The sequence below is a fragment of the Hyalella azteca genome, unplaced genomic scaffold, assembly GCF_000764305.2.
Source record: "Hyalella azteca isolate HAZT.00-mixed unplaced genomic scaffold, Hazt_2.0.2 contig11208, whole genome shotgun sequence".
NCBI lineage: Eukaryota > Metazoa > Arthropoda > Malacostraca > Amphipoda > Hyalellidae > Hyalella > Hyalella azteca.
This window is the reverse complement of record NW_025941213.1, coordinates 9,316-33,676: the sequence shown is the minus strand read 5'-3', so window position 1 is coordinate 33,676 and position 24,361 is coordinate 9,316. Positions and strand designations below refer to the sequence as shown.

Here is a 24,361-nt window from a genome sequence, read left to right as displayed (position 1 = left end):
TCACCTCTTTCCAAGGCATACCATTCGCGTCCAACTCTCTGTCACTTCATTATAAATTCGTTCATCCTATTTTGCTCATACTGAACAATATGGTTCCTAATAGTAGTTTTGGTTCTTCTCTGTTGTTCTTAATACCTCTGTCATGTTTCCTGATATTCCTGCACACATTCCTCACTCTCGTACCTCTTTTTCCACAGTTGCCTGCAGATTCGATTACATCTTTTTCGTTCAATCCTTGCCACTTTCACATCATTTCTCCACAATTTTTTATTCTTTCTTCGGTTTTTGCATACATTCTTATTGGTCCTTGCACATGTGGCCTGGCAGCCTCATTCATACAATTCTTGAGTTGTCCATTCAAAGCATTTACGTCATGTGTACTTTTCAATTCTATATCAGTAAGTTTCGCACTAAAATTATCCCAGTCCACACGTTCCACTCGCAATTTTCATTTTTTGTCAGGCTTTCTCACATGTGTAACGTGAATTTCCAACTCAATAAAAAGCATTTTATGATCACTTCTGATATCAAGCACACCAGCTTCATCCACCCAGATGCGAATCACTTCTCAAATCTTTTCTCATATATTCAGCACTCATTTTCATCAGCCTCTGGAACACTTTCTTACTTACCGCTTTTCTCATTTGCTCATACATTCCATCTTCCCTTGGACGCCACAGAATACCCATCACAGCCACTGCCAGTCTGCCAGTTGTATATAATTTGCCTCTCTGGTTGCTGTTGTAAAAGTAAATGAAATTGGGGGCCGCAGGCCCCCTGAGTTTTTACTCTGCGTCTTTCGCATACTATCGCTGTAGGTAGTCCCTACAACTTTATCTCATATAATCGATCGAGGCCTTGTGGGGTCAAAGTTTTAGCTCTCGCGCTCACAGCTCGGAAACGGCTGCTCCGATCTTGCTGAAACTTTCACCACTATAAGTCAAAAATGAATTTTAAAGCTGTTTTATTTAATGTCACTTTGCGAAAAAATGTCGCCTTCATGCTTTTTTTTTTGCCAAAAAACACTGCATTTTTTAGATTTTTTTAGCAAAAAATTCACTTTTTACTTAATTGCTCCTAAACGGCGTAATCTTTTTGACCAAACATCCTACACTCATTAAATCGGTGATGACAAAATTTTTGGTGTATGACTCATACAAATCCTATAGGTTTGAGCGTGAAAATGTTGTTCACAATCAACTGGGTGAAATTCACCTGATAAAAACCTTGTGGCTCCAAAGGTGGCATGGAAGGTTAGTGTCGCAGCTCTCCGAGTACCTTAATATATTCCACACTTGCCTGCAGGCATGAGTTATAAACGCACATATATCTTTGAATTCATTTCATACTATGCTGTGATCTATTACTTATTTAGCCCTTGAAGATTACCTAAAGGCATGAATTGACTTTGAGATTTCTTCAAAAGAATTTAGCTGAATCAGGTGGTTAAAGCACACAAGAAAATTCTTTTATTGTAGGTACAGTTCTATGATGACTGACTATAATAGTCATGGATCCTATCATAGTATGAAATGAATAAAAATATTTATGTGTGTAGATATTCAATGCCTGCAGTCAGGCATGGAATATATTTACTTGGTGAGCTTCAACTAGAGCCTCCTTGCCACTTTTGGAGCTTCAAAATTTGCACTAGGTGAAATATCTCCTAGTGTAATGAAAAAATTAATTTGAGAAATTGTCACGCAGTTTGTCACATTTATGGAATTGTGCTGTTTGTGACAAATTGCATAATCTGAGGTTCTGAGGTGTGCTTTTCTGGTTGCTAAATTTAAAAGGGTAGTTATTTTTTTAACCATATCCATGCAATAACTGCTTTGTGGTCTTTATCTTTATAAATAGAACAGGTTGATTGAAAATGCCTCCAAAGAAAAAGAAACAAACACTCAGATGTAGCATATGTAATATCCTTGGACATACCACAGCAGAGTGCGATGACACTTCATACCCTGTCGTGGGAAGCCCAGAGTCCACACTTGCAACGTTGTCAACTGCACATATCCCTGAGGTATTTCCTTATTATATGTACCATTGTGTATCTTTCTTTCAAAATTGGAATACTTGTTTTATTTGTCCTTTGTTTAGAACAGAAATTTTGTTTGAAATTTGACTCTTAACCTTTTTTATTCAATTGTAACAAATCATTTGTGGTTGACAGAGCCTGTCGGGAGATGATGCAACATTATTTATGTGAGAAAGTTTGAATGGCATGTCTTAGTTCCAGAGTCAAGGAATTGGAATTTTTGGTGAAAGATTTGGGCACAGATCACAGAAAATAATTTAATCTAGCTGCACGCGCAGTGCAGTGTATATATATATTATGTAATTTCATCTGAACCAGAAAATTAATCTAAATAATGAACTGCATCATTAACTTGACAGAAAATTAATCTGTCAGAAAATTAATCTGTCAGAAAATTAATCTAAACTAAGGTCTGAATTTTTGATGACAGACAGACAGACACGAAACGAAGCTAAGAAAAATGTGGTAACAAAGTGACGCTGATATTTGTATTTATTCCTACTGAGGAGTCTGGCTATTAATTAGATATTTTTTAGATTTCATGCAGATGCATTCAGAACTGAGGGAAAACTCATCCCGAATAGGAAAAAGTATCAAATGCAGCCTTATGCAGGAGATCCTTATTGTGATACTTTTATGTAAATTCTTTTAGGAGATACTTTAGTGTAATGTGTTTGCTGTTGTAATTCTATATCCTAAATGCATTCAGTCTTGTAAATGCAATCTATGTCGTAAATACTATCCATGGCATATATGCCTTCAGTATCATAAATGCGTTCTATATAACAACTGGTCAACCCACAAAAACACTTGAAAAACTTTTATGGATGAAAAAGTCCTTTGTCGGTCAGTTCTTTTCTTTTGTGGGAAAAATGTTGAATTACAGATTGTGAGATGTGCTTTATATTCTAGCAATGTTCACGTTATGGGTGCCTTATGCTCCCTCTGCAAATCTCTATTATTTTGATTAATTGGAGTAAAAACATTTCCTCTTATAGGCGAAGACTTCTAACGAGATGACGGCAACTGTCCCTGATATTAACTCAGCCATTACAATGAAGAGGCTCTGCTCAGAAGAGTGCAGTCCTGTTGAGGATGTAGCAGACCCTGAGACTGCAACTTCTCAGTCAACAACTGCTGAGGTGTTTGAGGTATTTACATTTCATAAAATGCCTCCTAGCATGTCTATTTTCCATGATAATGGCCATATTTTATCACCATTTTATTACAACACTTCTCTTTAACTTCACTTCTTGTTGTTTGTTTGTCTGTCTGCTACAAATCTTATAATCAATATTTAACACACTTCTACCTTTCCCATCAATCTGAAATTTTACACACTTGCGTAAAGTTGGAGACAATGCATGAATCAATTGACAGAATAAATAATTTTAAAAATTATAATTTTGTAATATTTGGTAATAAAATTAGAAATTCATTGTATGTGTGTAACATCAGAGACACTGTATTCTTGAGATGTGTTGTCTTTAAAAAGTAATTTTTAAAAGCATATTATTTCCAATAGTAGGCACGTTTTGCAGATGTTACATTTCACCTAATATCATACTTATATTTGCACAATTTTGTACGAGTAATAGTAATTCTTTGTGTTTCAACAAGGAAATTGGTAACATATACAAATCTGTTCAGAAAATATGTAATACCCTTTATGTTAGTACCACATGATGAATATAGCCGTATATAACAAGCTAGCTATTATATCATCCCAATTGTTTGAATAATCTCAGCATATTTCACAGGGCCCCCTGCAGAAAAGAATTAAAAGAGAGCCTCCAAATTCTGCATATGTTGATGCTCCAGTGCCGGCAGTGAGTTTTATAGATGAAAAAAAAATATATATTTTTTTTAGTTTCATCGAAAGTATTCTTTGTTAAGTTTACATTTTATGTTTACCCTCGGGGACCTAATTTCTTGATTGGTTTTTTTCATAAGTTCCCTCTACATTTATTGCTGAATTTCAGTAAATTGCAATCATGACTTTACTAATTACTGATTTATCTGTGTTCTAGAATTTTCGAACTGACGATGGAGCTGGACTCCGAAACGTTTTCTTTAAAGATACTATGAATTTTTGTGGAGTTTTCTTTGCTTTTAAGTTTTTAATATCCTTTGATATTACAGACACTTTCAATGGAAGACTGCACGACTGAGCACAGCTCGATGCCCCACAGCCCAGCAGATCCTTATGCTGCCTGTCCGTCCTACGGAGAAGTTGACGTGGCATCGTCCCATGCTGATACGAGTCTATCCTTGACTAGTGTTGACCTGCTGTTGGTGAGTACTAAACTCGACCAGTGTAGATCTGCTGTTGGTGAGTACTAAACTGGACTAGTGTAGATCTGCTGTTGGTGAGTACTAAACTGGACTAGTGTAGATCTGCTGCTGGTGAGTGCTAAACTCGACCAGTGTAGATCTGCTGTTGGTGAGTGCTGAACTCGACCAGTGTAGATCTGCTGCTGGTGAGTACTAAACTCGACTAGTGTAGATCTGCTGTTGGTGAGTGCTAAACTCGACTAGTGTAGATCTGCTGTTGGTGAGTACTAAACTCGACTAGTGTAGATCTGCTGTTGGTGAGTACTAAACTTGACTAGTGTAGACCTGATGTTGGTGCGTATTAAACTATACCAGTGTAGATCTGCTGTTGGTGAGTACTAAACACAATTAAAATATTTCAACATTTACACTCCATGTACACTCTTTGGACTGCGTAGACAAAACCTGCCCTACGCAGGTCTGGACATTCTTTAACATTACAATCATATTTTTCAAGGTTTGTTTATATTGGCTGGCAATTTTTGGTAAAAAGTTACTTTTTAGCCATGCTAGACATGCTTACCTATCCACTTAACTGCCTAACATGCATTTTTAAAAGAGATAATAACGCTCCTGAATTGGGGTTGAACAATCTACCAAATGAAGTTGTTTTACCCGTGACCGGTCGTGTTTTACCCCATAGTTTATATAGATTTTCATGCGTTACTTGAAATAATCATTTCATTTAATCACTCACTTGTCTTGCTTTGGGCAATAAACTGGGGTGTTATAAAAAATTCCCTGCTACATGCTGGAAGCCCGATGCGCCAATATATTGTGGTAGGTACCTATATACCTATAGTTTTTTATTTATTCATATGCGTAATTATAAGCTATACAGTGTACAAGCTTGTTTATGATTTTAGTCCTTTCTCTCTCCACCTGACCAATCTACGGCCTAATAGTATGAAATTTATTGTAACTTTTGAAAATTTTGAAGCCACTAATGACGAGAATTATGCTTCTTTGTTTTTAAACTCTGATATAACTTTTTTAAGCCATCAATAATGAATTGATAGCTACCAACGTCACTATGATCCTCCCTTAACATCTTTATAGTAGCTGCTTAGGGTTCATATTCTGTCTTCTCAGGGTTGTAGTAATGTTTTATTTTTTGCTGATTTTAATTTAAATCATTTTCTTAAATTTGTTTTTATTTTTTGTTCCTTTTATCGCTCATAATTTCCTTCATAGTTTCATCTAGCTATCTGAATAGCATAGAAATGCGATTATTTATTTGATGACTTTAATTTAAATCATTTGCTTGAATTTGTTTTTATTTTTCGTTCCTTTTATCGTTCAAAATTTCCTTCCTTGTTTTCATCTAACCATCCAAATAGCATAGAAATAACTATCCGAATAGCTTGAAAATGTGATAAATATGAAGCAACTTTACAGGGCTACCCTGAGACGAAACACGAGATTGAGGCTACAGTATCAGCGGAGACAAGTACGCTGCTGGCACATGTGAGTACTTGAGCTTAAGATATTTCCGGTTCTATCTCTCCCGTGGACAGAATATTAGTCGTATATAAAACTATGGTATTTTTAGCGCATTTTCTCATTTATGCAAAAAATGCACTATTGTGCTCGCCATGTTCGTCTGTCTGTCCGTCCGTCCGTGACCTCAAGTTTTCGTTGATGAGAAATGCGCTCTGTCACTCACTACTGAGTTATATTTTTATACATTTTTTCAATGAAATTTAACATTTTTTCAATTAAATGTAAGTTATTCATATCTATTAAGTTCGTAAAGATTACGACGTCACTAGGACGTGTACCGGTACTCGGCAAACCTAATGCAATAAACTTACTACAATTGTAGTTCAAGTATGAATTTCATATCGTGCTTTTCATATTCAAGTTCCATTAATATCTAAATGGTTTGCATAAGTGCAATGATTACTGAATTGTTTATAAAATATCAGCACTTAAAATTCCTCTATCAATCAAAAATAAAATATCAACACTTGAAATTCCTCTATCAATCAAAAAAGTTTTCAACGAGTATCCTAGGTAGGATATGTACGCATTGCATGAATTGTATTGCATTTTATTTCGATACAGAATGTCACTCCCGCCTCCTCTTGTGGCCAAGCCGAAATCCTCGCTCATGATCAAGATATTTTGAGTGACACGACCGAATCCTCAAGCGAAGACACCGACGAAAAAACTTTGTCAGCGCTTATTGATCAATTAACGGCGAATATTGATCCTCCCAACGAGTGTGCGTGCTGCCATCGATGTGACACAGCTGAATATCCCCTGAAATTGAAGATATTTAGTGCGATACGAGGAGACTCGCAATCTTATGGTGATCTACATTTGCCTCATACACCATTTGTCTGCAATGAATGCACCGTGTATTTAGAATTGCACGAGGAGAATTCACAATGGGCCCATGCATGGCCAGCTGTCATCTACACATTTCTAACAAGCGACACATTCTCTTGTGATCCAAAAAAGTTTATGGAAATGTTACCACAGACCATCAGGAACAGTTATGTGTCATTAGTGCCAACATTGAGCGAAAAAATTTCCGCAGTCTTGAATTTGCCGTCGAAATTCGTTGATGGAACGCATGACTTGATTAATTTCAAGTCGCATTTATTCGACCATGCGGGTATATTGGCATCCAAGTTGAATGCAACTTGCTTCCCTTCCGTCAAGTGCCCCATGGGTTGCAACACTTACCTTGATGGAGAGGTTGGCAAAGATGTGGATTATTTGCCCCTCTCACATTATTTGTCCTTCATTTGTCCAGAGTTTACTTCCTTCCAAGCTGACCCTAATTGCTTCAGAGGAGCTCGTCCTGACTGGCCCAGTCGAGGCGAATACGAAGGTTTTAAATTTGCTCCTACTCTTATAGTTGATGCAGAGAAAGGACTATGTGTCGTTACTTGCGCGCAAACTATCCACGCCGATGGCCGTAGCCTTTACATCCACGTACCCCGCAATCCGGTCCTGGGTAGTACATCCGAACTTTGCCCCGATCTCATCGCTCCCGTGTCTGTAAATCCACATTTAGTTAGGCCTGGTCGTTCGGACAAGATGAACAGCAGTCATGCTGTGTTTCGCGAGTACGGCGATACCAGCGGCACTTCTTGCTTTAGCCTGACTCCAAAACCGTACCTTGACGGACCGTGCTCTGTGCCACAAATAGAAAGTATGGGCTTAGCTCTCAACCAACGCGAAGAAATTTTACACACCCTTGTTAAGGCAAAAACCCTGCCGAATGAATTTTTCCATAAACTTGAAGAGTCTTATGAAAAACATCGATTGGACGACGAGGTTGTGGAAGAAGCAAAAGCAACAGGGACCTACGTAAACTTCCACGACGCCTCCCTAATGATGATGCAGTACCACAAAAAATTAATGAGCAATTCTCGCAAGAAACCTCAAAGGGATTTGAGGCCGATAGGGAAGGATGTTTTGAAACTCGTTCATCCCGGCAATAAAATAGGTCGGTTGCCGTTCAAGCTTGCGCTCCTTGGTAAACCAAGGAGCCACAATGGCCTATTGCTTCATAATATCTTGACATTACTGCTTCATAGTACACACCTTTATCAAATGTTTTTAACTAAGTTGGAGATTGAACGTCCGGGTTCTATACATCATCTAGTTCAATCATGCGTACTTAAAATTGCGTCTGGTATCAAATTAAGTGAAGCCTTGAAAATTGAAAAAGAAATTTTGCGGATGTCTTATGACAAAGTTTTTTGTGGTAATAACTGTCAAGCTATTCTTGCTCTTCTCTGCGGCGTGAAAACTGTCTCCATTCATTGCAGTTTTCAAGGTCTCGAAAGTATTGCGGACGGTTCGGAAGATGTTCTCTTGGTAGACAGTTCAGCAGTGCGCTCCAGAGAAGCCCCTCAGACACTGTGCAATGGGCGCTGGCAATTAATGCTGTCTCTTGCATACCGCATAGTCGGAAGAAAGAAATCCCACTTTGAATTTGATTTCCGTTGGAGTCCTGAATTGAAGTGGCACCACTGTTCCTCAGATACAACTACTCTTTCGCAGGTCGGCGACAATCCACGGCCATTTTCATGGAATATTCTCTTGTACATTGAGACCGATTCAGTTCTGTGCATATCTAAATACGATTTTCTACAATTTTATGGAGCGCAAACCACGTTAAAATGCTCTAAACACAGAGCGCTATCTATGATAAGCGTACTACCAGACTCGTCTGTAAAATGTTGTCTTCCCCGTTGTCCATCTTCAGCTCGTTATCGTTGTAGCAAAGGCTACGGCCAGAAGTGGATGCCATGCGCAGCAGGAGTGTGCTTGGAGCATGCGCGGCTCATTCTGATGAGCGGAGAAAGGAAAACTTTCATCGATCCTCCGTTAGATGACATTACTTTGCCTGAGCTGACGCATCACGACGACGTGGATTCTATGCATGATGCTACAATGGCTACCCTAGACGACCTGCAGCCTCTATTTCCTGATGAAATGAGTAATGTTGCTGAAGCGCACTCGCAGCCTCTCGACGCTCTTTCTGGGCAACTTCCCGTTGCGACTGAAGGCGTAAATCTTTCGTATTCGAGGGGCGCGAACTCTACTCCTGGTCATTTCCTCCTCAATACGTGTTTGCACATGTCGAGAGTAGAAATAAATGAGCAGTCATCTGCTTCTTTTCAGAACGTATTGACGCGCGTTAATGACATATCGCCTAAAGAGTCACGACTGTTTTTGTATCCAGAAGGGCTGTTATTCCCGACAATCTTCTGGGCGGCCGTTGGTCGGAGTGTCATCGGTGCTCTGCCTTCTGTATTTTATTCCCCTTTAGGTCGAAAGTCTGTTAATGGCGAATTTGCATCTCTCGATGACCATCTTCGAGTGAGGTTATTGGACATGTCTCTGCTCACTGCTCACGATCCTAATTACTTGGCCTTCTGCTTCGACATTTACCTTAACAGTTTACTCCGGAGCAACAAAGTTTTAGTCGCTCTGCACCAAGGTTTGGAGCACGTGAACCGCGCAAGCGTTATGATTGAAGCTAGTGGTAGTTCATTGAAGTCTAATGAAACGGATGATAGAATAGAGGTCAAACGCTTGTCCGCTATCGTAGATGAGAATCCATGGGACTTTTTCCTAACCTTGACTTGCAACGACTCAGAAACCATGGGCGTAGCACCAATCAGGAGAGCACTAGAGCAGAAGTATCACGGTAAAGAACTCGACAAGCAACTGCAGAATGCGTGCCCCCTTCTCTGTCGAGCTTGGGCCCGTACCGTGCATTACCTCTTCGAATTTCTCGTGCACGGCAAAGAGAAGATCTTCGGCGAGCTGAAAAACGTGTGGTATAGGTTCGAGTTTCAGAACGCTGAAGGTCTGGGGAACAAGCCATGCGTTCACGCTGGGATCACTCTGAAAGACCGCTCTTGCAGTGTTGAAGAACGCATGAAGAGAACTCACGACAACCTCGATGAAATGTTCAATAAAAATGCAAGGACTGATATGATAAGCCTCTTAAGCGATGGCCTAGTGAAAGATCAAGCTGACTTCGTTAAACTCTTTAATCTCGCAGACCGGTTTACTCAAAGTAAGTGCGCAAATTCTAAACTGAGTTTCATGAAAAAGATGCCTAACGGTGGAAACGAGAGGTATTGTGTTCCAAAATATGATAATGAGACCCAGAAACACCTATCACAACTTGGGTTTGGAACAAAAAAGTACCCACCCGAACCCAACTCAATGCACAAGCCTTGTAAGGATGAGGTCAAGAAAACAACAGTGGTTGAAAGCTGCTACTCGTACGACGCTGTGTCTCGCGTGTATCGAGTGCCCTCGCATGGACGCATTTTCGCTATGTTGCGTTCCACGGTCAAAGTTCAAATTTGCGACCACGAGTTCGCGAGAAACTCTTTCGCTGAATATGCAGCGCGCGCCGACGAGAAGCGTAAAGTTATCATGACATTTTGCAAGAAAACTACTGCAGACGTCGATCAGCCTCGCGATCTCTGCCACACCAAGATCTCTGTATCTAAAAAAGAGCAAGGTGATGAAATGCGAGAAGATGCGACAAAAAGAGCTCTGTGTCGGACAATCACCGCCACAGAGATGGTCTGGTTTACGCATCAGCTCCCTTTCGTTGGATGCACTGCACATTTTGTGAATTGTTTCACTCACAACTTCGAACGCAGGCAGGCGATGTATCGTAAACAAGCCGAGCACATCCGTGACTGGATGAATGCTGAAAGCATTTATTTCCCTCTGGGGAAAACGGATGAACGCGCCTGCTTCCCTCGGTGGCGACGTTTCACACGTTCTCAAACTTTTTTGATGAACTCTTTTCCGAACTTCGATGAGAACACGTTCTTGTTCAGCGTTCGACCTCCCGAGTTGCGTGAGATTATGAGACTCACTGATTATCTCAAGTGGTTCAGTGTCACTCTTACAACAACTATCGCGGTTGCTGAAGATGTGAGCGAGTTTCCTTGGATCGACGCCAAAGGCAGGAGAGTTCGAGTAAGAAAAAGATATGTGAACGAAGTGCTTCGTTTCTTTGAGAGCCTCGCAAACCGTGCTCACCCCAGCCCTGGAACTCGGGAACTGTATTTACTTTTTAAAGATCTCGATCGCGACGTTGTTGAAGGACGTAACTCCGAATGTGTGCATCGTTTCGTCGATATGGCCGCTGACAGGGATGTGGTCATTGTTTATAACTGTATCGAGCCAAAATCCACTTCCAATTTCTTCTTTCACCTCCTTCTCACATTAGGTTCTTTTGTTACGGAACTTGACCTATTACGAGGTCCAACTTTACTGCACGCCTTCCAGTATGCAGGTCTCATTGCTGACGCCGACAATCCTACTGAAGAAGAGGCTCTGTCCATCATCAGACAATACGTAATCACTCAGCTGCGGTGTTTGCCTTACGATGTGGAAGAATTTTCACGGATCTTGCGTTTGGCAATGGATAGACTACTGGATTTCTTTGAGACGAGAGGGCGCAAGGTGCATAATGCCGTCCTGTAGGACGAGCCAAAGAAATGTAAGTGTCTTTACGATCACCAATGTTCTAGGACCCAGGAACAAAGATGGTCAGTCAGGCACCAGTTGCTTCTTCAGCGAAAAGTTAGAAAAGCCTAAAATTTTATAAGCGACCCAAGCTTCAGTACAGTTATGTGAACCATTATTGCTTCTCAACTGTAATATTGTTGATTTAGAAGCAAAACAACAGTTTCTTTCCCAGGTCTCCCAAATACCAATAATTTGGTTGGTAATGAGATTACTAAAGACTAAATTTCGAGAGCCAAAAAATACCATCAACAAGATGTTAATAATGACTAATATAGCACATGTGGATACATTTGAAATTTAATGCCTAACATGTATGAACCTAAATATCCAATAAACTTTCACAAACAATAGATTTATTCTTCAGCCTGAAACCTTGTTTGACGAATAAGTTAGACCTTGTTTATAACGCACGCGTGAAGTACGTCATTACTCATTACTAAACGAAATTTGTGACCAGTTCAATAAGTACAAGTTTGTAATAATTTCACAGAGGATTCATTGAATCTTATTTTGTGAAGCACTAAAGGTGGATGAAAGATGAATTTATTAATTATTTCACCATTTTCCACCAGGCTTGACAAATTGCCTAAAAAACGGCCAAGTCCGCGACCAAAAAAAAGGCCTATAGCTCAATATCTACTAGTATATTTGTGGGTTCCGTTGTAAAACTTCCATTTTTTCTGTTTATAACATTCAATTAGGAAGACTCCTATCATAAATTTTAGTCTGCCAACGCAATTGAAAAGCACTAAATCACGGAATTTGTCCGGGAAAAAAGACCGTCTGGCAACCCTGGCGTCCCACTTGCCATAGAAACGCAATCAATTGAGAAATCGTCGTTCGTTTTACCTCTCGAAGCTGCATCCGATTCCGGTTCGGTGTATCCATGGTTGAACTAGTATAAGGTTGACTCATCAGAAGCCCATTTTTGCGGATATAGTTCGTTGTTCGCTTGTGACGTCACTGATCTCAGTGACGTCACGGCCATTAGCCAATCACCGAAATGCGATCAAACCAGTCAAGCAATTCGTCATGGGAATGACGGGTTTGTTTACGTTTCTCGATCTACGTGACGTAACAAAAAAAACTGAAAGAAGGAACTTCTCGTGGGTCACCTTATATAGTTCAACCATGAACTATATAATTCATGAACTCTCATCAATTCGGACGTACCAGATGGCGAAATGGGAAATTCGTAGGCTCATTGCTATTAATAAATTATTTATCAAATTTCGCGCAGATCCGTCCAGATTTGAGGCAATTATGCACCGGGCATTTTCTCAAAAATAGCGTTATAATATATAAAAAAAGCCACTCAGAAATTTTTGCAAATCACTAGACTGACAATGACGATTTGCTATTTATAACTTTTATATTTAATTTCATGCATGTCAGACATAAGATGAGGCAGATTAAATGACATGTTGTTATTTATCAATCTCGTAGCCCATTCAATGCACTGAAATTTCAGTAATCGGTTGCAAATCCTCCAAATGTTTTTTAAATGGTTTAGTGATTTAATAGATTGTTTATTTTAAAAATTTATCTAGCAACTTCCGCTAGTTTACGGAATACGGGGTCTCCGAACAGTTGAAACGATCATTTGTTCGCCGCGTGTGCGTGTTGTTTACTTTCGCTCGGGCGAGCGCAATTGTATTTGTTCACTATCTGACAACAAGTTAGGCTTTAGGTGGGCGTGTTTAAATGTTAGGATCTTATACAAGTTATCAACGGAAAGATTCTGGCATTTGCAATTGTTTCTATATATTTAATAATTACTAATTATGTCAACCGACTACCAGAATGTTAAAGTTGGAAAATTACGCCTCAAAGGAGAAAAGTAAGTTGATGACTTTGATGTGTGTTCCTGAGTCCTGACATAATGAGTGAGTAGCCTAGCCCTAGCCTACATCAAATCTATGTCTATCAGTGTATAATCAGTCTCTATTATTGTTTTATTTATTTATTATTGTAGGTAAGATGGTTTAGGACATTAGCCTTTAGGTAAAGGTAATGTTTAAGTAGATATTTTGCTGGGAGTGTAGTTTGAGCTGTAGTCTGTAGAAGTTCCCAATTTCATCAAATGACATGTTGGCAAGAGCAAACTATAATAATTTTTTTATCAAACAAAAACCAGGGTGCAGAAAGTAGGTGAATATCAAAATTTCTTTGGAAGAGTTATAGGGTAAACGTGGTTGCGGTGTATTCCGACACATTAAGGACGCATCAAGAAATGAAAAACTATAAAAAACATACCCGTATGCGTTACTCGAGTTCTGTTTGCTTTATATGACTTCCAAAACACCGTACTACGCGCCACGGCGCGAGCAACGACGAAACGTCACAAAATGTTGCCATATTTATTTGAAAGCCTTTAGAATACAAACCTACCAAATCCCTATATGCTGACACTCAGTGTCAGCATATAGGGAGTGTCACTCAGTGTCCAATTCATGGTGGCAGGGAATTATTGTGAGTACTTATCGGTCCATCGCCGTGCGTCGGTCTTAACCCTTCGCAAGGCCCTATGCCCTTGGCCCTTGGGCCCCTCTTGCAAGTTGTAATGGTCTAAACTCAACAGTTCGACCCCTGGCCACATCCCCATGGTCTCATCACAACTCCCTTTAGAAATATGTGGAGTTTCGAAATTGATAGTAATAAATCAATAAATATTTGAACTGGGAAATTCCTTACTTACTTACATTGGTTCCACAATGATATCAATGACGTAAAAAATTATAATGACATCAGTTAAGCCTCACTGCCTCAGAGGCTCAGCCATGATTCTAGCTTTGCTAAGTCCTTACACTCTTACCTCGTAATTCATGATGTTAGAACTTCGATATTCAAATGCTGAATATCTGTCAAGTGTCAATATCACAATCAAGATTATTTCACAATCAAAAATATGTTATAATATCACAATCGAAAATATTATTCACAAATAACCATTCGTAAATTTCAGTGTAAAACTTATTAAAATTTTACGTTTCTGTGTGGATTTTGATGCTGTTAGCATTGAAATACTTGACAGTATCTCTGATGCAAGAAATACTGGCTAAATACATTTTAATTTAGAAATTAACGTCAATCGAAAATTCGAAATTGCTGCTGTCAGGGCTATGTCGATTCTTGCGAACCGATTGTTGTATCCAGTCGCTTATATTGAAAATAAAATGATTTAAGCAAGTATTTCTTGCATCAGAGATAATTAAAAGTTTGCTAATGTTAACAGCATTATAATACATGCAGAAACGTACATTTTTTATAGATATTAAAAATTTAGGCTCTATGACTTGTATACTATGTCTATCACAGTCTATAGGATTTTGAATTGCTGCATGCATTCAAATTCAAATTAGGTCCACCCACGCCCCACAGCCAGTGTAGCTGTCAGCTCATCTTCATCAGAAGTGTGAAAGCTTTTGCCAGTGAAGGTGTGTTATACGATTGGTCCATAAAGAAGTGTTGATCGGTTCAAAATGACATAAGAACAGGTTCTTTTGAATAACCTATGGATTGGCACCATGTGACACTGTGTGTGGCAAATGGCAATATCCGGCACGTGGTGAGGCGTATTCCGTCCGTGCTTCAAATTCTACTGATACGTAATGCCGTCATCCACGTGTTTGTATTCCGTTTGCTGTGTGAGCTGTATTGGAATACAACACGGCTTTGAATTAGAACACTAATGAATAATGAACACTACTTAATTACGCTTTCTATTAACAACAATTAAGCTTTTAATTAAGCAAATTTTAATTTTTGTACATAGCTTGGAACGATCTGTGTGTGTCCAATTCAAGTTGTGATGGAATTAGTTTTCATGTGTCTAAATCCATTTCTCAACTTAATCATCTATTAATTTATTTACCACTTGAAATCAGCGAATACAAGTATACTTAAAGGATTCCTAATATATTCACAGACGTATTTTAAAGTCTCAAACCATAATATTCTTCCTATACAAACAGTTATCCACTATTTGGTAGAGCAAGGTCAACTGTCAAATTTGACACATTTTTCGATGATCTCAGTCATCTCACTGGGTACTGGGTAGTGTCACTAGTGTGCATTGTCTCCCTTTGGATCTCAATATTTTCCCACTAGATGGCCAAGACCTAGTGTTTTGGCAGTAGTTCGACGCACAAATGTATGACGTCACCATTTCAACCATCAACGAACGCATGGAACTAAAACAAAGCTTAATATAAAGGAAAAACTAGAGAGGTGACGGAATTACCCACGATGTCAAAATATACCGCGTTTACCCTACTATCAAAGTTGTTAGCAGCATTTTCTTATTAAAAATTAACTGGTGTGCCATGGTCAGGAAGATGTGCCAGGTGCGTGCTGCGTGGGAATTTATATTGTCATTTTAGCAATCTGCGCCGGTAAAAAAAATGCAGTAAAAATATGCGCCGTGCTCTGAAAGTTGTTTAAAGATTGATGCATGGCAATGGGCCGCGTTGACTAGGTAGATTTCTAAAGTGTTAACTGTTAACCCAGATTCTAACTCTCCGCCCACTCACAGATGGGAGATGACATGACTCCACCCACGCCAAGTCGCCAACTTCTAAGAGTTGGCACAGTTATGAATATTTATTAATTATTCATAGATCACAATTTGGTTGGACATGAATTACAAAACTGAAGAATAAAAGGAGACAATCCACATGGCTTGAGATTGATGTCTTCTAATAAAGGACTGATTTTTGCAAGTATGCCATGGTGCAGAGGGTGGATGCGGCATCGCCAATATATGGGTTTTTAAGCCCTAAGCGTTGCCGGGTAATTTTAAGATGCGTCGCCGGGTAATTTTTAATGAAAAGCCAATTACGCTGAGTAATGAAAAACTATTTACAAGCCACAAACTTATTTACAAGGTTGCATGCTTGTGTTACCCCAAATAATTAATTTTACCCTAAAAACAGTCCAATTGTACAGCAAGTGTCAACTGAACATGTGATAATGCAGTCTGACCACTCTAATGTGACCACAACTACATAATCGTAAACTTGATGTTTACATTTTTTTGGTGGGAACTCATCGCAACTGATTTCCAGACAAGCTTCACTGCATACTGATTAATCCAACATACTGGAAACCTTACTTTTTTAAATAGTTGGTCGAAGACTGACAAATATATTAAATGAAAGAATTTCAATCTAAATGTGTCAGCAAGATCTTCTGAAGGCATAAATTTTGCTACTGAAGCATCGCCAAAGATCTTGCAATATTCATCCACTCTCTGCACAGTGGCAAGTATGTAGTACCTACAAACCTGTATTTCTATGTTGGGAATATGTTACATTCCTAACATCCTCCCAGTTGGTGGAATGGGTTTGCTTGGCGCAAACCCATTGAATAAAAAAATACAGGTACCAAAAATTTTTTTGATTATCATTTCTCATTTTTTGCAACTTTGAAGGTTATTTATATAAACAAACAACAATCATTAATAAAATATGAATAGCTTCAAGGGAAATATTACCACACATGTGTAGAACCACATCACATGACACATGATGTATCAGCAATTTTCAGCATTACTTTAAAGTCTGTAAAGACAATGTTGCCATGCCATTTGGTTGGGAATTTCTGATGACCGCTATGTCTAGACATACCTATTTTATTTACAAAAGTTTTCACACTCAAAAACTATTTTTCTATTAATTAGGATGAAATTATTTCTGACTTCATTCACTAACTGTAGAACCTGTAATAACCCTATCATCGTATGATTAGTATAGTACTATATATGTTAGTATTAGATGGCAGAATTTAATTGTTTATACACGTGCGATTGATGACCAGAGAATTAGTTGATTTATATTATCAGGGAATGGAACTTTTCTTCAGATGACGGTAGATCAAAAGGCAAATTTCAGGAAGTAGTCTTTCTTTATTAACGACGTTTCGAATGCACCAAACATTCATTTTCAAGTTAGAAGAGGCATTAAATATTGACATTTTACCAATTATGAATTCACAATATATTATGAATTCACAATGTATTATGAATTCACAATATATACTATATATGTATATATTGAACAAGCAAAATAAAAAAATCGGATGGAATATTTGATTACCTAGATACAGAAGGTAAACAAGCAAATGAGGCAATGTTGCCATAAGAAATTTGTAGATAATTTCTTTTGAAATAAATTTCTAGATTTTACTTTAACAAAATTTTTATATTAAGGAAAATCATATATTATTGAAGGATAATTAAACACACATTGAATATTTTGAGTTTTTTGTTTGTTCTACTGTTCCTTGATAAACTGTATTTGCGCCGATGACTGCGCTGGGTGAAATGAATGACCGGAATTTGTACCAACATCTGCGCAAACAGAAAATTTAAAACTCATTATGCGCAGGAAAATTCTCTGAAAACCTGCATAACTCTTAGTGTGGCCCGGTGACCCATCTTGAAAATGGCTGGTGATGCTTGAAGTTTGGACTAAAAATCCGTATATTGATTGGGGTTGCACCCTCTGCACCCTGGAACAAAAACAGTTTCAACTTAAAATACTTGTTAGGAGCTCTGCAATTTTATATCAATTAACCTAACATAAATTATGTGATACCTATTAGAGCTGCAATATTTCAGAAAAAAAGTAATTTTCGAATCCTAGGTTAGACTTTAGAGCATAGCTAGATTTGAATTTTCCTACTTATTCCTGAAATCTTACTGTACAAAGGAAACAAATTTTCTATACATTTAGTATCTGCTAGCCCAATAATGAATAATGCTCCTTTGTTAACAATTAGATAGGAGGTAATTCATCTAACAATTCTAGCAAGAATAGTGCAGTTCCTAAAATTATGGGACCACTTTAGTTGTAGCTCAAAAGGTAGATGTTTTTCATGCTAGAAGCAAAGTAGCAAATGTCTGATGTATGAAATATTTTATAAATCGATTCATTTTGTATTTTTTGATCTGTTATATTTTATTCAATACTAATAGCCTTACAAGCTCAAACATGAAAATTGGGCAAATGCTGTCTGTAAGAGAGATAAAAATGCTCCTGCTTGTGGTCGATTTCACGCATTCCTAATTTCCTATGCCCCTAACTAATTTCTTTGATAAAAATAAAAGAACAATGGCTTGCTCTTGCCTGTGATTCTCAAGAATCACCAATGAAACAATCATATTGTAGTCATTTATAAAATTGTATTGTTAATTTATGTTTTTTATGTCTAGTAAAGTAGGCACAATAGCAGGTTGTCAGGGGCAGATAGATGCCTTAGGTGCATGGAGACTAATATTGTTATTTTCCAAATCCATGCTGTGTGCCTAAATAAATTGAGAATTAAATTTGCCATATATTTTTAAATAAAAATGGTTTTTATATGTTGTTTGTACAAGTATAAAAACAAATCCCTTGAATTATTAAATCCTTGAAGTTAAATCCCTTAAATTATTAAATCCTTGAAATAAATCACTTGAATTGAATTAAACAAATCAAATGTTTAATGCCAGCAGCAGTGAGCAGGTAGCTATGTGACAATGTGATTGTCTCTTTGAGCTGAGGCATTCATTTTGAATTATTCCAATTTTAACCTATAATTTAAAAATGTAAGAAATTTAAAAGGTCAACCAACTGTGGACAAATTAACTGAAAACATATTTTGTTATCAGTTAATCCAAATTAGTATTAAAAGCATACTTTTCTGCCAGACAAATATCAATGTTTTCACTATTTTGGAAAACTGATTTGAGTTGATGTTTAATTCAGGGTGAAGAAGCACAAGAGCAAGAAGCGGAAGCATGATGATGATGGCGCGAGTGATCTTTCCTGTTCACAACAAAAATCCTTGACTGATAAAGACACTGAAGCTCACGGTGGCTGGTGGAAAGTCATGGCTGTGCATGAGGTGGGTGCAATAATAATAACCAATTAAAACTTAAAACTAATTATTGCAAACTTTATTTATTAGTACATTAACTATTTAAATTGAAATCAATAATTTAAATAAAATACTAATAAATAATAATGAATTCATTTAGATCATTTTTCGATTATTGTAAACTGTTATAACTGCTTCTGTATTCTTGCACAATTCTGTCCTGACAATAATTGGATGCAAGTCCATTTTCTTACCTATTTTCTGATAATAAAAATGTTTCAACAATTATCAGTAGTATATATTTCAATCATCCAAAAACTCTTCTTCTCTAATCCAGCACAATGTATAATTTTTAACTCTGTGGTTTATGGGATGGTTTATTTGTTGTTTAATAGTTTACCTACCTAATTCAATGTTTTACTGGATGAAATTTGAAATTTTTAATCATACATCCCATCTGTATAGTACCGTATAAGTACTGTCAAAATGTCATTTTATGTAACAATTTGTAAATGCCATTGTTCAAACAGATAACTTGTGAATTTTGACTGACAAACTGCTATTATTTTTGGTTTCTACTCTACAAAATTTGTTCATTGTTTTATATTCATAGAAAAATAAATCTCCAAGCTACTTCTTATATTATCATAGTTTTTGTATTGGTTAATTACCGTAGCTATGTAATTTTACTGCCTTTTTGTTTGAGAATATTCTTAATCAGAGTTTATTTTCCAGATTAGAGGGAGCATTGCAATACAAATGGGGGATGGTCCAGTTTACATGAGAGCAATGGATGATGGACTGTTTGCCCTTGGGCCTCCACATGATGAGGGTGAATAAAATTTAACATTTTTGGTAAATAATGTTATAGATCTCCAGTTGTCCACTATATATATATTTTAAAAGATTTAAAGTAGCTTGGTGAATTATGAATGAGTTGTTACATTTAATGTTAAAATAAAATCTTGTTTCATTTAAATCAATTTATAACCTATGTAGTACATTTTATAATTCATTTTAAAATTTTTAAGTGTGCAAGTAAAAGACCCAGCCTCAGCATGGCTGGTATTTTGGTTAGGGCTCATTGCTTTCCTTTCCCTTTGCAAGTAAATGTGACACCTCCACCAGCCGGTTTGGTATGACCAATGTCATACAACTTAATGTAATACGCTATAGTAGTGTAGTAGCACTAATATATGATACCACTATAATTAAATGCACTGAATGGTTTGCAGGTGATGGTCCTCATCCAGAAGAGGTGCTAACAGCGCTACCAACAGGTGACATTCGCAAGGTTGCATTCAAGTCTGGCTATGGCAAGTACGTTGGTGTTGACAGCAAAGGACGGCTTATAGGCAGAGCTGAGGCCATTGGACCTCGGGAGATGTTCACGCCTGTTTATCAGGTAGCTCATGAGAGTGGAAAATGATAGATTTTTTTACAAACCACTTCATTTTTTATTCCTGATCATTTTGGAATTTTTTGCACTTTTTTTGTATTGTATCATATTTTTGTGTATCATGTACTTATTTCCATCAAAATTTCTGAATTCAATGCTTCCTATAACTTCAAAATGAATGTTGTCACATTTTAAACGTTGCTAATAAATTATAATTACTTCCTGAGACCTGCATTTCGATCAACCAACGTCATCTGAATAAGTTGTTTGATCTTGGAAGTTTACATTAATGCATTCTATGGTAATTAACCGCCCTAATTTAGACAAGCTAATTCTGCCATCAAATTACTACAGGCTTGTTTTGTAAGGGATTTTGTGTAAAGCAAAAATTTGAATTATTAAAAGATTAATATATTCCAGGATGGCAAAGCTGCTCTGCTGTGCTCCACTGAATGCTTTGTTGGGATAGATGATGAAGACAACATCGTGGCGACCAACACTACAGCCGGACCCCTGGAAATGATTTCAATACGGTCCAACACCGTCAGGTATGTACAGTCCGGCCCCTGTAAATGATCTCAATACGGTCCAACACCGTCAGGTACGTATGATCGGGCACCTGTAAATGATCTCAATACGGTCCAACACCGTCAGGTATGTATGATCGGGCACCTGTAAATGATCTCAATACGGTCCAACACAGTCAGGTAGGTACAGTCTGGCCCCTGTAAATGATCTCAATACGGTCCAACACGGTCAGGTAGGTACAGTCAGTCCCCTGTAAATGATCTCAATACGGTCCAACACAGTCAGGTAGGTACAGTCAGGCCCCTGTAAATGATCTCAATACGGTCCAAAACGGTCAGGTAGGTACAGTCTGGCCCCTGTAAATGATCTCAATACGGTGCAACACAGTCAGGTATGTACGGTCGGGCACCTGGAAATGATCTCAATACAGTCCAACACGGTCAGATAGGTATGGCTATTCTCCTAGAAAAGATCTTAATACGGTCCAACACCGTCAGGTATGTACGGCCGTTCTCCTAGAAAAGATCTCAATATGGTCTAACGCGCTCAGGTATGTACGGCCGTTCTCCTAGAAAATGTCTCAATACGGTCCAACACCGTCAGGTATGTACGGCTGTTCTCCTAGAAAAGGTCTCAATATGGTCCAACACCGTCAGGTATGTACGGCTGTTCTCCTAGAAAAGGTCTCAATATGGTCCAACGCGGCCAGGTAGATTAACAGCATTTCAGGCAAGTGCAATCATACACACAAAACAAAGTGTTATTCTACTTAAACATACCAGTTATATTTTTATTTTGATTTGCTGAATACTACCTCATTTTGTAACGACTGGTATGATGATATGGCATGCCAACACGTAGTTTGATCCATAGTTTTAATGCAATTGAACATAATCTTACTGTTTACATCTCACAACAGCTTTATTTCGTTTGATTTTAGATTATGGCTGTTGATGGGGAACACAAAACAGTGTTTTTTTTAAGACTTAACACATTTATTGGCCTACGTTAAAAGTTATTATTATATTATAGATGCTGAACACAATTTCGACTTTGTTCCCTGTTGCAGGTTCAGAGTTTTTTCCATACAACCTTTTATATACAGTAAGCTATTTGCTCTGAATTTTCCCCATGCTCAATTTTATATACGCTAATGATTTATTTGCTCTGAATAGTTCTGGCCTAATTTTCTCACTCATTTGTCGTCGTGATTTCACCAAATTCTATCCTACCTATGCTATTATGTATCATACCAGCATTTTAATTCTATCCTGCAGATAATATATGTATATTCTATTCCACCCAAGCTAATAAACATCCTGAATTTTCAGAGCTAAGGACAAGAGTGATGAGATGCCGGCAGAGGAGCAAGGATCACTCAAGGATGTCGAGGTGAACTACGTGAAGAAATTCCAGAAATTCCAAGATAAAAAAATGCGAGTCAACAAAGATGGTTACGTCGAACTACGAGATGCGCGAGACGCGGGCAAGCTTCACGAGACTCTGCTTGACAGACGCGCTAAAATGAAGGCTGATAGATATTGCAAGTGAAGGCAATTATATACTAAAATTGTCCTCAGATATTGCAAGTTAAGGCAGATAAAGGCAATATACAGGCAGTCATTGTTAACCGAGGCATATGAAGGTAGATATATATTACAAATAAAGGCTGATGAAGGCTGACTGCAAGTAAAGGTAGATAGTGCAGCAAGTGAACTCAGATGGAGACTGAAAATAAGGGGAATTAAATGCTGGTTTGTAAATGCAGGCAGATAGATACCCAGTCGTCACGTACAATTTGAAATCAGAAATAATTTATAATAAATATTTTAGGATAGGTGACTCAGCGCAGTCACACTGATATTAACAATCAAATTAGCTGCACTGAAACGAAGGTAGTTAGATGATGTTGGTAAAATTTCACTTTCATAATGAATAATATCTGCAGAATGTATATTAATGTTTGAGTTGTAGTTAATAAGGTCCAGCAACGTCTGTAAACAAAATTCAGGGGCCGTATTATCAAAACTTCGTAAGTACGCAAAATTGACTTACGAGAGGTGTAAGTGCTGACTTGATGACGTAACTCTAGAGGTGGTATTATCAAAACATTTGCGCGGGAAGATAAGTAACGTAACTGTACGCCTGCTCGGAGATGTCGTAAGTGAAGTTCCCCACAAGTTTAGAGTGTCTGCTGAAACGATATGAAACTATTGATTTACAAGCAAGTAGCAACACCTTGACTTGTCATAGAATTTTGTCAATAATCCGACAGCGCGGATTATACACGCATAGAATGATGGCTCTACTTGTGATATCTCCACTACTTGATCGTGCAACATTTGCGCGATCAAAATATGTGAATAATGTGATCGTGCTAAACAGTGCTATTGGAAAAAAAATCAATTGAGTTAATCCCAGAAACTGATTTTGTTTTCCTTTTAAGTTATATTTTCTAAGCAAATGTTGATCCTAGAGTTTTATGTTGATCCTAGACCTAGAGTCATATCCCAGAGTTTTATGATCATTTACTGAAACAATATCTTCATGCCTTTTTGATTCAAAATTATATGGAGGTTGACCAGCCAACCATTTTTTAGATCCATACAGTTACACAGATTTCTTTCTTCTTCATTCTTTCACCAATCACCATAAATATTCTAATATCGAATTATTTTGATTGGATAGGGTTAGTCTACAACTCTTATGTTGCCGACCTTCAATGAAAACCATCTGATAGAAACTTACCTCAACTTTCTGGCATGAACAGTACAAATTTGCAGTTAGCTTATAATGTCAGCTACATATTGTAGTTGACAGGTATTACATCATTTACATGCCCATGGTTATAAGTGATAAGTGGCAACTTTTCAAGTTTAGTGAAATATCTGCTTAGTAGCATCAGGAATATATTTATTACAAAGAGGAAAAAATTCTTTTAAAATAAGCTATCTCACAAAAGTTATCATTTCTCTTACATTTTTTATTTCAAGTGGGCAACTTAGAAATCATGGAAAGTCCAGTGGCATTAGAAATTGCCTCACTTCATTTAGATCTACACACAGAGAATAATAAATGTAAGAAGCGCTCAGTTTCAATTTTTTATAAAGTAAGATTGTAAGAACCATATATTTTTTAGTTTGGGAAAAGCTTTTATTAGCTGTAAA

The 24,361-nt window shown here is 37.6% G+C and overlaps 2 protein-coding genes across 3 annotated transcripts; both read left to right on the top strand.

Moving 5' to 3' along the window:
* The first annotated feature begins 1,848 nt into the window (after window positions 1–1,848).
* On the top strand, window positions 1,849–11,743 carry LOC108683367. Of its 2 annotated transcripts, XM_018172681.2 has the most exons (6): window positions 1,849–2,026; window positions 3,040–3,192; window positions 3,802–3,870; window positions 4,184–4,336; window positions 5,774–5,842; window positions 6,443–11,743. In XM_018172681.2, the coding sequence occupies exons 1-6, from the start codon at window positions 1,877–1,879 to the stop codon at window positions 11,360–11,362; spliced, it is 5,514 nt and encodes a 1,837-aa protein (XP_018028170.1). In that variant the 5' UTR covers window positions 1,849–1,876; the 3' UTR covers window positions 11,363–11,743. The 2 variants fall into 2 exon arrangements, with proteins under 2 accessions (XP_018028170.1, XP_047738696.1); XM_047882740.1 differs by lacking the exon at window positions 3,040–3,192.
* Window positions 11,744–13,014: 1,271 nt separating this feature from the next.
* On the top strand, window positions 13,015–23,195 carry LOC108683365 (protein FRG1 homolog). Its single transcript, XM_018172679.2, has 6 exons — window positions 13,015–13,247; window positions 19,156–19,294; window positions 20,003–20,099; window positions 20,503–20,672; window positions 21,087–21,214; window positions 22,526–23,195. Exons 1-6 carry the CDS (start codon window positions 13,192–13,194, stop codon window positions 22,743–22,745), a joined length of 810 nt encoding a protein of 269 aa, XP_018028168.1. The 5' UTR covers window positions 13,015–13,191; the 3' UTR covers window positions 22,746–23,195.
* Window positions 23,196–24,361: the final 1,166 nt, after the last annotated feature.

What these genes read in the sequence shown, in the direction of transcription:
- LOC108683367 (XM_018172681.2), top strand. Translation starts at nt 1,877, where the DNA reads ATGCCTCCAAAGAAAAAGAAACAAACACTCAGATGTAGCATATGTAAT. An exon ending in CAACTGCTGAGGTGTTTGAG is followed by an intron (nt 3,193 to 3,801) that starts GTATTTACATTT and finishes CATATTTCACAG; the next exon opens with GGCCCCCTGCAGAAAAGAAT. An exon ending in TTGATGCTCCAGTGCCGGCA is followed by an intron (nt 3,871 to 4,183) that starts GTGAGTTTTATA and finishes TTGATATTACAG; the next exon opens with ACACTTTCAATGGAAGACTG.
- LOC108683365 (XM_018172679.2), top strand. Translation starts at nt 13,192, where the DNA reads ATGTCAACCGACTACCAGAATGTTAAAGTTGGAAAATTACGCCTCAAA. An exon ending in TTACGCCTCAAAGGAGAAAA is followed by an intron (nt 13,248 to 19,155) that starts GTAAGTTGATGA and finishes TGTTTAATTCAG; the next exon opens with GGTGAAGAAGCACAAGAGCA. An exon ending in TGGGCCTCCACATGATGAGG is followed by an intron (nt 20,100 to 20,502) that starts GTGAATAAAATT and finishes AATGGTTTGCAG; the next exon opens with GTGATGGTCCTCATCCAGAA.